Here is a 13,043-nt window from a genome sequence, read left to right as displayed (position 1 = left end):
TTCACTATAGGAGTTCGGCGGAGAGAGGGGCGGGCGGGGGAGGAAGGGTGCTCCGGCACCGGCAGATTCCGGGAGTGAATGCAGGGCTCAGTGCGTTCCAGAAAGTGTGGGCGGCGGGAGGCGGGGACAGGACTAGGCTGCAGAGGGTAGAGCGACGGATAATTCAGGCAAGTGGTAATGTGGACCTGAATGAAGACTTCGGCAGCAGGGAGTAGAGGAAAGGACAATTCCTGAAGAATTTCGGAAGTTGAGCCGACCTACATGGTGATTGAGCTGCTGGTGTCCCTACTAGAGACCAGCCCCTCCTCAAGGGCTCCCGTTCCCGTCCCCTCAGCCCACCTTCTCGCTTATTCAGTTTCTGGTTCAGCTTCAACATTTCCATCTTCGCCAGACAGACAGGAAAGCGAGAAATCACCCCCCGGGGGGATGGCCAGGCCGCAATCCCTTCTCCTCCATTCTCCTCTCGGAATCTTGGGCATGCATGCACACGCGCCTGGTGTGAGTTTTAAGCCACTGGATCCGGGACGCGAACCCTGGTGGACTACATGGGAGTCCAGGGACATAGCCATTATGCTGATGATCCCAAGATAACCTTCTTTTGAGTATCCTATCCGATTAATTCATTTAACAAGTGCTTATTGTGTACAATTCTCCTGGCACTGGTTCTGGGAACACAGCAGTCAAGGGAACAGACCCAGTCCTTGCACTCTTAGTTTTTTTTTTTTTTTTTTTTCTTTTTAGGAATTATTTATTTTTATTTTACTTATTATTTTTCATTTTGACCAGAGAGCACAGGAAAGTGAGAAAGCAACCACGGGACTCAAACTGCGGTTGGTCATATGAGAGTCCAGCACCTTAACCACCATGTCTTCCGCCAGCCCTGCACTGTAGTTTTTTAGAGGCAAGTGGAGAAGTGGACACTGGCAAAAGAATCACAAGTAAATGTGGAATTATAATTGGTGCAAGAGCAGTGGAGGGCTGCCTCTGTGGCATGGTGGTTAAGGCAGCTGGATCCCACGCGGCAGACTGGGCAGTAGGAACCCTGGGTCATGAGCAACACTGAGCTTGTTCATGTATGTGCCCAAAAGGAGGGAAAGATGGAAGAAGGATTGAGAGGTGACCACTCCCTGTGTGGGTATGTTTACTTCCTTAATTCATTCAATCCATTCTTCATAGCAAAGCAGCTTTTTTGAGACATGATTGTGTCACTCCCTTACTTAAAATCATCAATATCGGGACCAGCAGATTGCATAATGGTTATGTGACTGGACTCCCACATGGCCAACCGTGCTTCGAGTCCCAGACCTGAAGGCTTGTACGTCACGCCGGGCACGTGTGTGTGTGTGTGTGTGTGTGTGCCCGAGATCCTGAGAGAATGGAGTAGAAAGGATTGCTGTGTAGCCATCCCCCCAGGGGGCAAAACCCACCAGAGGGCGATTTCTCACTTTCTGTCTCTATCTCTCCAGTGAGCACATGCACCCTATAGGGAAAAAAATCTCAAAAAATCAATAGCTTCCTGTTAATCCTTCCATTAATTCCCATAGAGTGTCTACTGTGTGCCAAGCAGTTTAGATATTAACATATTCAGTCAATAAGACAGTAAAGATACCTGCCCTCATGGAGAGGTATTCTGATGAAGGCAAACAAGAAAATATACACACTAAGTTTTTTTTTTTTTTTAGGGAGATTTTTGTTATAGGGCTAGTGTACTCACCAGAGAGACAGCAAGAAATCATCCCCCAGAGGTGATGGCCACACTGCAATCCTTTCTTCATTCTCTCAGGATTTGGGGCACACATGCACATGTACCCAGTGTTAGGTGTGTTTTATTAATTTTTTAAAAGAGATTTTTGCTATAGGGCGCATGCACGGCTGGAGAGACAGAAAGTGAGAAATCATCCCCCAGGGGGATGGCCACACTGCAATCCCTTCATTCCTTTTTATTTATTTATTTTTTGATTTTCACTATAGGGCGCGTGTGCTCACCAGACAGAGAGACATAGAGACAGCGAGAAATCACCCCCGGGGGGATGGTCACGCCGCAATCCCTTCTTCTCCATTCTCCTCTTGGGATCTTGGGCACGCATGCACATGCGCCTGGCGTGAGTTTTAAGCTACCGGGTCCGGGACGCGACCCACAGTTGACTACGTGGGAGTCCAGCAACATAGCCATTAGGGTAACTGCTGGTTCCTCAATCCCTTCATTCTTGTCTTGGGATCTTGGGCACACACACACGCATTTGGCGTGAGTTTTAAGTCACCCAGTCCAGGATTCAAACCATAGTCAACTAGGTAGGAGTCCAACAACATAACCATTTCGCCTTCTACTGGTCTCACACAATGAGTAATTTTATGGATGTTCGTAGGCAGGTCAGTCGCAGTGGTGCAGTAAGAGGGTGAAGCCGGTTTGGTGAGGAAGTGTCCCCATGAAGGGAAGCAGTTGGTCTCCGTTGGAAGGGATTAGAGGAACAGAGGAGGGAACTCCTCGGTGTAAAGAGGGAAAGTAAATAGTGCAAATGGAGTTACTTTCTACATTGGTTTTTTTTCTTTGAAGGAGCAAACATGTTCTTTTGATGAAAAAATGAGGTGGTGAAGTCAAAGGTTTGGGGAGAGAGTCTGAAACAGGCTTAGCAGAGTACGAAAGTACAGACTCTGGATTTGAAAGAAGTGGCTTAATCTCTATATGTGTCATTTTCCTCCTAACAAAAATGAAAGTAATGCTGGGACCAGCAGTTGGCGTAATGGCTATCTCGCTGGACTCCCACGTAGGCAACCGCAGTTTGAGTCCCGGACCTGGTAGCTTAAACTCACACCGGGCACGAGTCCATGTGTGTGCCCAAGATCCCAGGGGAAGAATGGAGGAGAAGGGGTTGTGGCGTGGCCATCACTCCTGGGGGGTGATTGCTTGCTTTCTGTCTGTCTGGCGAGTGCACGCGCCCTATAGCGAAAACCTCTAAAAAAAAAAAAAGTAATGCTAGTGTCACCAGCAGACTGAGGCTGGGTGCTGCTTCTCAAAGTCAATGAAATGAGAGGCAGAGGCTACAGAGGGGAGTTTATTTCTGCACCTGGTTACAGGGAGACAGGCAGTAAGCACCATCAGACCGTCCCAAACGGCTCAGCATGTGTGCTCAGTATTTATAGGTTCCACATACAAGCAGTTGCAAACCATTTCTCACTACCGCCCAAGTCAGTCACTTTCTTCTGAGCAGTTCTCACGATTCCCATTTTTTTCCTCTAGATATCCATTCCTGGTTTCTCTGACTGTATCTGAGACCTCCCCATGACTCAGCACTTGGTCGGATTGTTCTCATTAGAGGACTTTAACTTTAGAATGGCTGCAGTCCTGTGGGACCTCCAGCTGGCCTGCTTCATTAGTACCTCTGTCACAAAGTCATCAGGAGATCCTGTGAAAGATACATTAAAGCGTGGCACGGGGTCTGGCACATAGTGAGCGCTCACCGTGTGTTAGGTGCTGTTAGCTAGGAGAGAAAATGCAGCCAGAACACTTGATGGAACAGCAGTGACCAACCAGCTGCATGTTATACTCACGGTCACCCAGCTGTGGCTTAATAGATCCCGAAAAGATTAGGAATAAAAATAGCTCATCTCTTTCCCCCCACTGACTTGCCATCTGCTCCTAGGCCATTCTTTTTCGCTCTCTACTCCTTGGCTTCTTTCAATGAAAGAAGGTTTTGGATCAGATGACTGCTAAAGGCTGTTTTAGTGTAACAATGCTGTGTCTCTTTTTTAAAAAATTATTTCTTTATTTAATTTCACTTGTTATTATTACTTATTTTTTTTAATTTGACCGAAGAGACCGAGAGTGAGAGGAGGAGAAAGTGAGAAAGCAAGCTGCCAGGTCTGGCACTTGAACTGTGGTTAGCCATGTGGGAGTCCAGCACCTTAACTACCATGCCACCTGCCAGCCCTATTCATGCTGTAACTCTTAGGCAAAGAAGCCTCCCACCCACTCGCATGCTCCCAGACACACCTAAACAACCCGTGTGCACACACATAGTCACAGTATCAGGGAGACACAAGGAAACGTGAAGTTACTGAAGCCTTCAAACAGTAGGCTTTGGTCTTTGACCAGCCCTGGGGCTTATTCTTTTTTTTCTTTTTTTTGGAGAAGTGTTTGCTATAGGGCGTGTGCGCTCGCCAAAAAGACAGACAGAAAGCAAGAAATTGCCCCCCCCTCCCCCCGGGGAATGACCACGCCACGTTCCCTTCTTCTCCATTCTCCTCTGGGGTTGTTAGGCACACACGTACACGTGCCCAGTATGAGTCTAAGCCACTGGGTCCTGGACTCGAACCACAATCAACTACATGGGAGTCCAGCAACGTAGCCATTATGCCAACTGCTGGTTTCCCTGGCTTCTTATTCTTGTTTCATCTTTTTTTTGTTTGTTTCCTTTATAAGGAAGAATTGTGTGTGTTTGTTTTTGAATTGCCAGAGGGTGCATGTACTCTCCAGACAGAGAAAGAACATACTCCCACCCAAACTGGGTATAGTTCCCCCCTCCCCCCCACACAGTTCCTTCTCCCTTTCTCTGGATTTTGGGCATGCATATGAATACATCCAGTATGTTTTTTTTTTTTAAGAGATTTTTTGCTAGAGGGTATGTGTGCTCCCCAGAGAGACAGAGACAGAAAGCAAGAAATCACTGGGGGTGGAGGTCAACACCACAATCCCTTCTTTGTTGTCCTTTTGAGCTTTAGGGCCTGCACACACACACGTGCCTGGCGTGCGGTTTTTGGTTTTGGGTTTTTTTTTCTAAGAATTATTTAACTTTATTTATTTATTTATTTTAATTTGACCAGGAGAGAAAGAGGTAAAGCAAGCCACCAGGTCTGAGACTCAAACTGTGGTTGGCCATGTGGGAATCCAGCACCCATAACCACCACGCCACCTGCTGGCCCCCAACGTGAGTTTTATGCTGCCAGACCGAGTACTCAAACCTTGGTTGACTAGGTGAGCACCCAGCAATGTAACCCTTCCGCCATCTGCTGGTCCCGCTAGTATGTTTTCTTTTCCTTTTTTTTGGAGAGGTTTTTGCTACAGGGTGCGTGTGCTTGCCAGAGAGAGACAGACAGAAAGCGAGAAATCACCCCCAGGGGAGATGGCCACACCACAATCCCTTCTCCTCCATTCTCCTCTCGGGATCTTGGGCACACACACACACGCGCCCAGCATGAGTTTAAGCCACTGGGTCCAGGACTCGAACCACAGTCAGCTACATAGGAGTCCAGCGACATAGCCATTACACTAACTGGTGGTCCCCCTCTAGTGTGTTTTTTAAGTCACTGGGACTGGGACTTGAACTATGGTTGACCATGTGGGATCCACCTCCCTTAACTGCTGAGTTTTAGGGCCTGCCCACAGATAGGTATTTTTGACAGGGTCTTGCTGTGTCCCAGTACTTCCAGTTAGCTGCGATTATAAGCCCACACAACCATGCCAAGCATTTTCAGGTTGGCTTGGGAATTGAACCCAGGCCACCTATGCAGCCTCTAGCCTCTTAAGCTGTGGCACTACCTGTATGCCACCTTGGCTGAGCCCTGGCTTATTATTCTTGGCATGTTGCCAGGGCTGCACTCATGTTAGTGCCCCCTGAGGCTGCTGGTTATACCGCACTGCCACAACCAGCCAAGAGCAAACCCATGAGCAACTTGAAAATGTTTGAGAACAGCTAGGCTACGTGTGTGGTGTTGGGAAGAACAGGGCAATGACCCTGCAGGGTCCTGAGGTTCATCTGTGTCGGAACCAAAACTGACGGGGTCTTTCTGTTCCAGACCATCATGAGAAAGCCACAAGCAGCTGTAGGAAGTGGTCACAGGAAGCAGGTGGACAGCCAGAAGGGAAGGAAGAGACGTGCCCTTAGCAGCAGCCAGGCCAACCCTGCTCCTGAGGGTGAGCATCAGCTTCCTTGCCAGAGGCTCGGGGCTGGTTTCATTGGCCATGAAAGGGATCACATTCAGGCTGAGAGGGGAGCATGGTATGTCTCAAGGCATTAAGAGACAAATTAAGGGTCCGATATGTCTCTTTTGGACTTTGGAATCATTGCTCCGAAGGGCTGGCTGCCTACCAGTAAAATGGAGCAGTTGTGTGTGCGTTTCTCCCCTCACATGGCTTTCACAGGATCAGATGAGTTTATGAACCTGAAAGTGGTTTGTAAACAGGAGAGTCTCCCCCAAGTATACATCACGTCCAGCTGACATTATTGGGGTTTCATCACGACAAAAGGGGAAGCACTACCACCCTGAGACAATTAAGGCCTCAAGCTTGGCCCAGGCTGCCCAAAGCTAGAAAGCGCTGGTCTGACTCCAGGTTCAAAGCTCAAGGGGTTGGGTTGGGGGGAGCCTAAGTGAGAGCACACTGCCCCCAGGCTGCTGTGTTCCAGGTACCTGGGGCACATGCTGTGCAGGGACAATTCCTGAGTGTCCTTGGGCCCTGGTAGGCCTGGCCGGGCAGCAGGAAGCAGTGGTATTGCAGGCCTCCGTCTCCCCGTACCATCAGTTCAGAGACGTCGCTGAAGTAACAGCCTTCCGGGGGAGCCTGCTGAGCTGGTATGACCGAGAGAAGCGAGACCTACCCTGGAGAAGACTGGTAGGCAGGCAGGGGATGGGTGGTGGGCGGGAGTTTGACACTGGTCCCTTCCACATTCACTCCCCATCTGGGTTGCATTGGCAGGCAGAAGCCGAGGTGGACCTAGACAGGCGAGCATATGCTGGTCAGTACGTCTCCTGAGAGCAGGGCTGCTCTGCTGGAGTCCCACTGGTCTGGGAACTGTGGGCTGTGAGCAGGGCAGGTCGGCAGTGCCCTCATGCCAGCCCCTCTCCCCCAGTGTGGGTCTCAGAGGTCATGCTGCAGCAGACCCAGGTCGCCACGGTGATCAACTACTATACCCGATGGATGCAGGTGACTCTGGGGGAGGCAGGGAGGTTGTGGGCCAGACTGCAGGTGAGAGCCTGTACTTTGGGGCGAAAGGTCTTGTCCACCACCTTCACGTACCCTTGACTGCATCTCTTATTTGCCTGCTTTGGGGTTGCAGAAATGGCCAACGCTGCAGGACCTGGCCAGTGCATCCCTGGAGGTGAGAACACCCAAGGGCATAGGGAAAAGGGAAGACCATGGGAATGAATACTGATCTCTTTGACCTCTGACCCTACCCACAGGAAGTGAACCAGCTGTGGGCTGGCCTGGGCTACTACTCTCGAGGCCGGCGGCTGCAGGAGGGAGCTCGGAAGGTAATGGGAGGTGGCAGCAGGGGAGGGAGGCATTGGGAGCTCAGGGTCTTAGGTATCTCAGAACCTTGAACCTTCCCACCCCAATCAGGTGGTTGAGGAGCTAGGAGGCCACATGCCACGTACAGCAGAGACCCTGCAGCAGCTCTTGCCCGGTGTAGGACGGTACACAGCTGGAGCCATTGCTTCCATTGCCTTTGGCCAGGTGAGCCTGCACCACCACCACCACCACCCCACTTCGCAAGTGCCCACTCTCCTCCCTCATGGCCCGAGCTGACTCCGGGGCTCCTCTGTGCCAGGCAGCTGGAGTGGTGGATGGGAACGTAGTGCGAGTGCTGTGCCGTGTCCGAGCCATTGGTGCCGATCCCAGCAGCACCGCTGTCTCCCAGCAGCTCTGGTAGGCTACTGGGCTAATTAGGGAGAGTGTGGGTTAGGTGCAGTATCTCCAAAGGCTGTTTGGCTCAGAGATGTTCCTTTCTTGAAGGAGCCTAGCCCAGCAGTTGGTGGACCCAGCTCGGCCAGGGGACTTCAACCAAGCAGCCATGGAACTGGGGGCCACGGTGTGCACCGTGCAGCGCCCAGCCTGCCTCCAGTGCCCTGTGCAGAGCCTGTGCCGGGCACACCAACGGGTGAGCCTGCACGCAAGGAGTACTCAGGGGTCCTAGAGAGTGACCCTGATCCTGACAACCCATCCGTGCCTCTCAGGTGGAGCGAGAGCAGCACTCGGTCTCACGGAGCCAGCCAGCCAGTCCTGATGTGGAGGAGTGTGGTGCGTGTGTCCCCAGTCCCTGCCCCAGCCCTTCCTGGCCCTGTCTGGGAGCTGCCTGTGGGAGCCTCATTCTACTTCTTCCTGTAACCTCAGTAAGATTCTGCAGAGCCAGGCCAAGGTTTGCTCTCTGGGCTTGGCACCTAAGTTCTCCTGACCTAAGTGAGGCTTGGGGATCTCTCTTCCCAGCTCCTGGTGCTGAACAGTGCCAGCTGTGCCCGCCTCCCACAGATCCCTGGGACAGGACCCTGGGAGTGACCAACTTTCCCCGAAAGGCCAGCCGCAAGCCCCCCAGGGAGGAGTACTGTGCCACATGTGTTCTGGAGCAGCCCAGGGCCCTCGGGGGTGCCCGAATTCTGCTGGTGCAGAGGCCTAACTCAGGTACCTGCCTGGATCCTGGAGCAGAGGGCAAAGGCTGAAGACTCAGGGGAGGAAGGGAGGAGTCAGTAGCTAAGGCCTCAGCCACCCTTGGCTGCCTCCCTGTCAGGACTGCTGGCAGGACTGTGGGAGTTCCCATCTGTGGCCTTGGAGCCCTCAGGACAGCATCAGCACAAGGCCCTGCTGCAGGAACTCCAGAGCTGGGCCGGGCCCCTCCCAGCCTCCCGCCTCAGGCACCTTGGGGAGGTGAGTGAGCAGTGGAGAATGCAGGAATGGTGGTGTGTATTCGCGCACGCATGCGTGTGTGTCCACACCCACAGGTCTGTTTCAGCCCTTTGACCCTCCCCCAGGTGGTCCATACCTTCTCTCACATCAAGCTGACTTACCACGTGTATGCTCTGGCCCTGGAAGGACAGACTCCGGTGACCACTGCATCCCCTGGTGCTCGCTGGCTGACCCGGGAGGAGTTTCATGCTGCAGCCGTCTCCACCGCCATGAAAAAGGCACTAGTTCTGTTGTCTTTGATGTACTTTTTTGTTTCCTACATGTTCTACATGGATTTATTACTGTATAAACAGAACAAAGGCTTTTTTTTTTTTTTTTGCCAGAGAGAGACAGAGAAAGTGCACCCCCTCCCCATGGGGGATGGTCATGCTGCAATCCTCTGTCCTCATTTCTCCCTCCTTTCAGGATTTTGGGCATGTATCCACACACACCCAGTGTGTTTTTCAAGCTGCCTGATCCCAGGACTCTAACCATGTAGTCAGCCATGTGGGATCTAGTTGCTTTAACCACCCGCTGGCTGGCCCCTAACACATAGTTTATAAACAGCTATGGGGCGTGAAGTCAAGGGCAAAACACAGGGTTTGTGTCTTTGGGAGAAGGTGCCAGCCCTATACCTCCCCCTCTCTTGGCTAGGTGTTCCGCCTATATGAAGGCCAACAGCCAGGGACCTGCAAGGTGAGTCTTGACCCTCACCCAGCCATCTCTCTCCAGGCCTGAAGTCATGTGTTTGAGTTAGTTATCTGACCCATGTCCGAGTGAACAGTCTCTTCTCCAGCCTTCACTGAAAACGGAGAGGAATTTTTTTTTTAGAATTATTTATTTAATTCCATTTGTTGTTATTATTTTAATTTGACCTGAGAGGGACAGAGAGATAAAGAAAGGGAAAATGAGAAAGCAAGCTGACAGGCCCGGGACTTGAACCACAGGTAGCCATGTGGGAGTCCAGCATCCCAACCACCATGCCACCAGCCTGAGAAGAATAGTTCTTGACCTGGGGACCTTATATTCTAGGGCGTGGAGTAGAGGGACAAGAGCAAATTGTTGAGGGCAGTAGTGTCATGGCTGTGTGAAACGTTGGTACTGGCATCGGGGGATATGAGGTGGGGCCATTATTTCTATCTGGGAGGGAAGGGTCAGGAAAGGCTGCTTGGAGGAAGCAGCTGGTAACCTGAGTCCTAGCAGCAGTGAGTCGTTTGCTCCAGGTTTGGGAGAATCAGCCATAAGAATGTTCTGTCCAGGCCCAAGTGTGAGCCAAAGGGATTGGCAGTCCCATCTTCAGTGCTGTAGGAGCTGGGAGAGGATGAGTACCTGGAGAGGTCTGCAGGGCCAGCTGTCCAGATCGGTTGGTGTGAACGCCAGGCGCTGAAGCATGGCAGGTGGAAGACAGATTTGTATTTTAGGAAGAGTCCCTTTGGCTGCCCTTGGAAAGTTGATCAAAGGGACGCTGCTGGAGGCAGGTTGAAAGCTCATGAACTTTCCAGGCTAGAACCTGGCTAGATCAGTGTGGTGGGAAAAGGGGCGGAAGAGGATTCCCTGCCTCCTCTTCCTCCTCAGTGCCTCCCGCCTTCGGCTTCTGCACAGGGTTCTAAAAGGTCTCACCTGTCCACTCCATCCAACCGGAAAAAGCCCAGCCCAGGCCAGCAAGTTCTGGATAGTTTCTTTCGGCCTCTCACCCCACCCTGATGCACCCAACCTCAGTAGTGCAGCCCAGCGATGCCTCTGGAAGCCTCTACCCCAAGAGTCCTATTGTTCAATAAAGTGCTTATTTTTGTAGTCAGTTTGGAGAGTTTTCTGCCTTCTGCCTCCTCCCCCCCTGCCCCGCTCTTCACCAGAGAGTGAAGTCCTTCTTGTCCCTGACTTCTGGCTGAGTTCCCAGGCAGCTTTGGGCAGATGGAGGGCAAGACTCCTGTCCAGAGTGATCTTTCCTTCCTCAGCCCCCAGGAAAGCGGGCAAAGGCAGCTGCAAGGAGCACCTGCCAGCAGCTGACACCCAACACTCTCAGTGTAGGTCTCAGGGCAGCTCTGATTGGAGCAGTGGCATCACCCTGGAGCAGGTGGTTCAGCTCAGTTCTGACCCAGCCCCACCCCACCTGCAGCGGTTGCTTTCTGGGTTGCACAGAGGACTTAATGCTTTAAATTCCTCCCTCAGATACTAAATCGGTTGTTCAGGGATACATTACATATGTAGGAACGAATACAAAAAGGCCAAGGGTTGATCACAAAATTGGGGGGAAAGGGTGGTAGGAAGAAAGGATCAGAGAGACAAGGAGGCTTTGGAAGTATTGGTTGTGTTTTTTTCTTTTTTGGAGAGGTTTTTGTTACAGAGCACGTGCACTCGCCAGAAAGACAGAGACAGAGAGACAGAAAGCGAGAATCACCCTCCAGGGGGGGATGGACACACCAAAATCCCTTCTCCATTTTCCCCTCAGGATCTTGGGCATGCATGCACACACACCAGCGTGAGTTTAAGCCACCAGATCCAGGACTTGAACCATGGTCGACTATATGGGAGTCCAGTGACGTAGCCATTACGCTAACTGCTGGTCCCCAAGTATTGACTGTATTTTCTAAATCACACTATTTTCTAATTGTGTGATGATTCACCTATCCTTATCTCTTGCATATGTATTAGATATATACTATGTAAGAGATTTTTTAAAAATAATTATTTTAACTTTTATTTATCTACTTATTTAAATTTGACCAGAGGGGGGAGAGGGAGAGAGAGAGAGGAGAAAGAGAGAGAAAGTGAGAAAACAAGCTGCCAGGTCTGGGATTCGAACTGCAATAGCCCATGTGGGAGTCCAATGTCCTTAACTACCACGCCACCTGCTGATCCCATAAGAGATGTTTTGTAGTTAAATGCTTTCTAGCTTAAAAATCTCACTTCTAGGACCAGCATATGGCATAATGGTAACGTCACTGGAGTCCCACGTAGTTGATTGCAGTTCGAGCCCTGGACCCAGTGGCTTCAAACGCAAGCATGCATGCCCAAGATCCTAAGAGAAGGGAGAAGGAATTGTAGTGTGGCCATCCCCACTACGATGATTCCCCACTTTCTGTCTCTTTGTCTCTCTCTGTCTCCCTGGCGAGGGAACGTGCCCTATAGCAAAACCAAACAACAAAAAAACTTCTTTAGAGCTTGTCTTAGCCTCCTATTGTGTCTCGAGCAGAAATAACTAAAACTGAGTGATTCGTGAGAAGAGGTTTATTCAGTTCAGTTTGGAGGTCAAAGGGGCCAGCATCTGGCCAAGCTACAACATGGCAGAGAGCAGCATCTGGAGCAGAGTGGCTGTCCCCAGGTTTTCGGCCTGTTCTGGGCTCCTTTCCCAGCTTATAAACCCAGCAGTCATAGGGGTCCTGCACTAATGTCCTCATCACACCCGAAGGCCTTGGTCACTGAGGGACACAATGAAGGGATGAAGCTTTCACTTGATACCTTTACAGTACAATTAAGTCCCGATGTGAATTTGGGGGACACCCAAACTACAGCAGAACCCAATGAGACTCAACTTCTGGCAGGTACTGAGGAGATGGGCCACACCTGGCCCCTGGGCTACACTAGCTCTGGCCCTCCTCAGGCTTCCGGGCCACCAGCACCTTGCTCCTGCACAGACTGCCACAGGGCCCTGATGTTGCCCTGGCCAAAGCCTGTGGCCCCCTGCCTCTGGATCAGCTCCAGGAAGAAGGTGTCTTCAGCAAAGAGGGACTTGGTGAAAATCTGAAGCAGAAATTTGTCTTTGTCGCCATCTAGCAGGATTCCCCGTCGGGCCAGGAGACTGGGCTCCTGCCCTGCAGCCAGGATTTGCCGGTCTCTGCCTGGCTGCTGGTAGTATGCCTCGGGAGGAGTCAGAAGCTGGCCCCCGGCGACTGCCACGCCCTCGGCGGCCTCCACGATGTTCGGTGTGTACAGCCCCACGTGCTGCAGGCCCGGCCCCCTGTGTCGGACCAGGAACTGCTCCACCTGATCCGGCCCGCTGGTGGCCCCAGGAAGGGATTCGGCCAGCACGAGGGTGGGGACAACGCCCTCCGGGCAGGAACGCAGGGCTGTAAGTCTCAGTCCCCCGCGCCCCGGCCCTACCGCCACCTCGAGGCCCAGCTCCGGATCCTCACCTGGGCTCAGCGGCAAATGACGAAAGCCCAGGCAGTCTTGGAACCAGCGCATGAGAGTGGAGGAGCTGCCTGGGTTGCAGGCCAAGGTCAAGTGGTCCACATGGCTGACCCAGCCGGGGCCCGGCACGGAGGACACCGGTTCGAAGCCGGGCAGGAAGGGCCCGCGGTAGTCCGCGCGCTCTAGCAGGGTCAGGCTCAGGTTGCCCGCGGGCGAGCTGACTACGGCGTAGGTAGCGGCGCCCTGTGCATCCCGCACC

General features: G+C 52.1%; 2 protein-coding genes across 2 annotated transcripts in view; one reads left to right on the top strand and one right to left on the bottom strand.

The window, feature by feature from the left end:
- Nucleotides 1–59: 59 nt before the first annotated feature.
- Nucleotides 60–10,451, top strand: MUTYH (mutY DNA glycosylase). The gene is given in 17 exon segments (XM_014589887.2): nt 60–264; nt 5,794–5,911; nt 6,459–6,607; nt 6,692–6,731; nt 6,846–6,919; nt 7,053–7,094; nt 7,177–7,248; nt 7,337–7,450; nt 7,545–7,642; nt 7,730–7,874; nt 7,951–8,014; nt 8,201–8,392; nt 8,499–8,635; nt 8,740–8,892; nt 9,308–9,349; nt 10,256–10,342; nt 10,344–10,451. Coding segments are annotated over 17 exon segments (1,635 nt in total). The 5' UTR covers nt 60–261; the 3' UTR covers nt 10,449–10,451.
- A 1,421-nt stretch (nt 10,452–11,872) lies between these two features.
- The window catches only part of HPDL (4-hydroxyphenylpyruvate dioxygenase like), a gene marked incomplete in the record, with an annotated part of 1,654 nt that continues 483 nt past the window's right edge, over nt 11,873–13,043 (bottom strand). The window contains 1 exon segment of the mRNA XM_014589899.2: nt 11,873–13,043. Within this exon segment, the coding sequence (XP_014445385.1) occupies nt 12,251–13,043 (793 nt within the window).

The sequence above is a fragment of the Tupaia chinensis genome, unplaced genomic scaffold (genome assembly GCF_000334495.1).
Source record: "Tupaia chinensis unplaced genomic scaffold, TupChi_1.0 Scaffold000387_1, whole genome shotgun sequence".
NCBI lineage: Eukaryota > Metazoa > Chordata > Mammalia > Scandentia > Tupaiidae > Tupaia > Tupaia belangeri.
The sequence above is the reverse complement of the archived record's forward strand: the minus strand, read 5'-3'. Positions and strand labels throughout refer to the sequence as shown.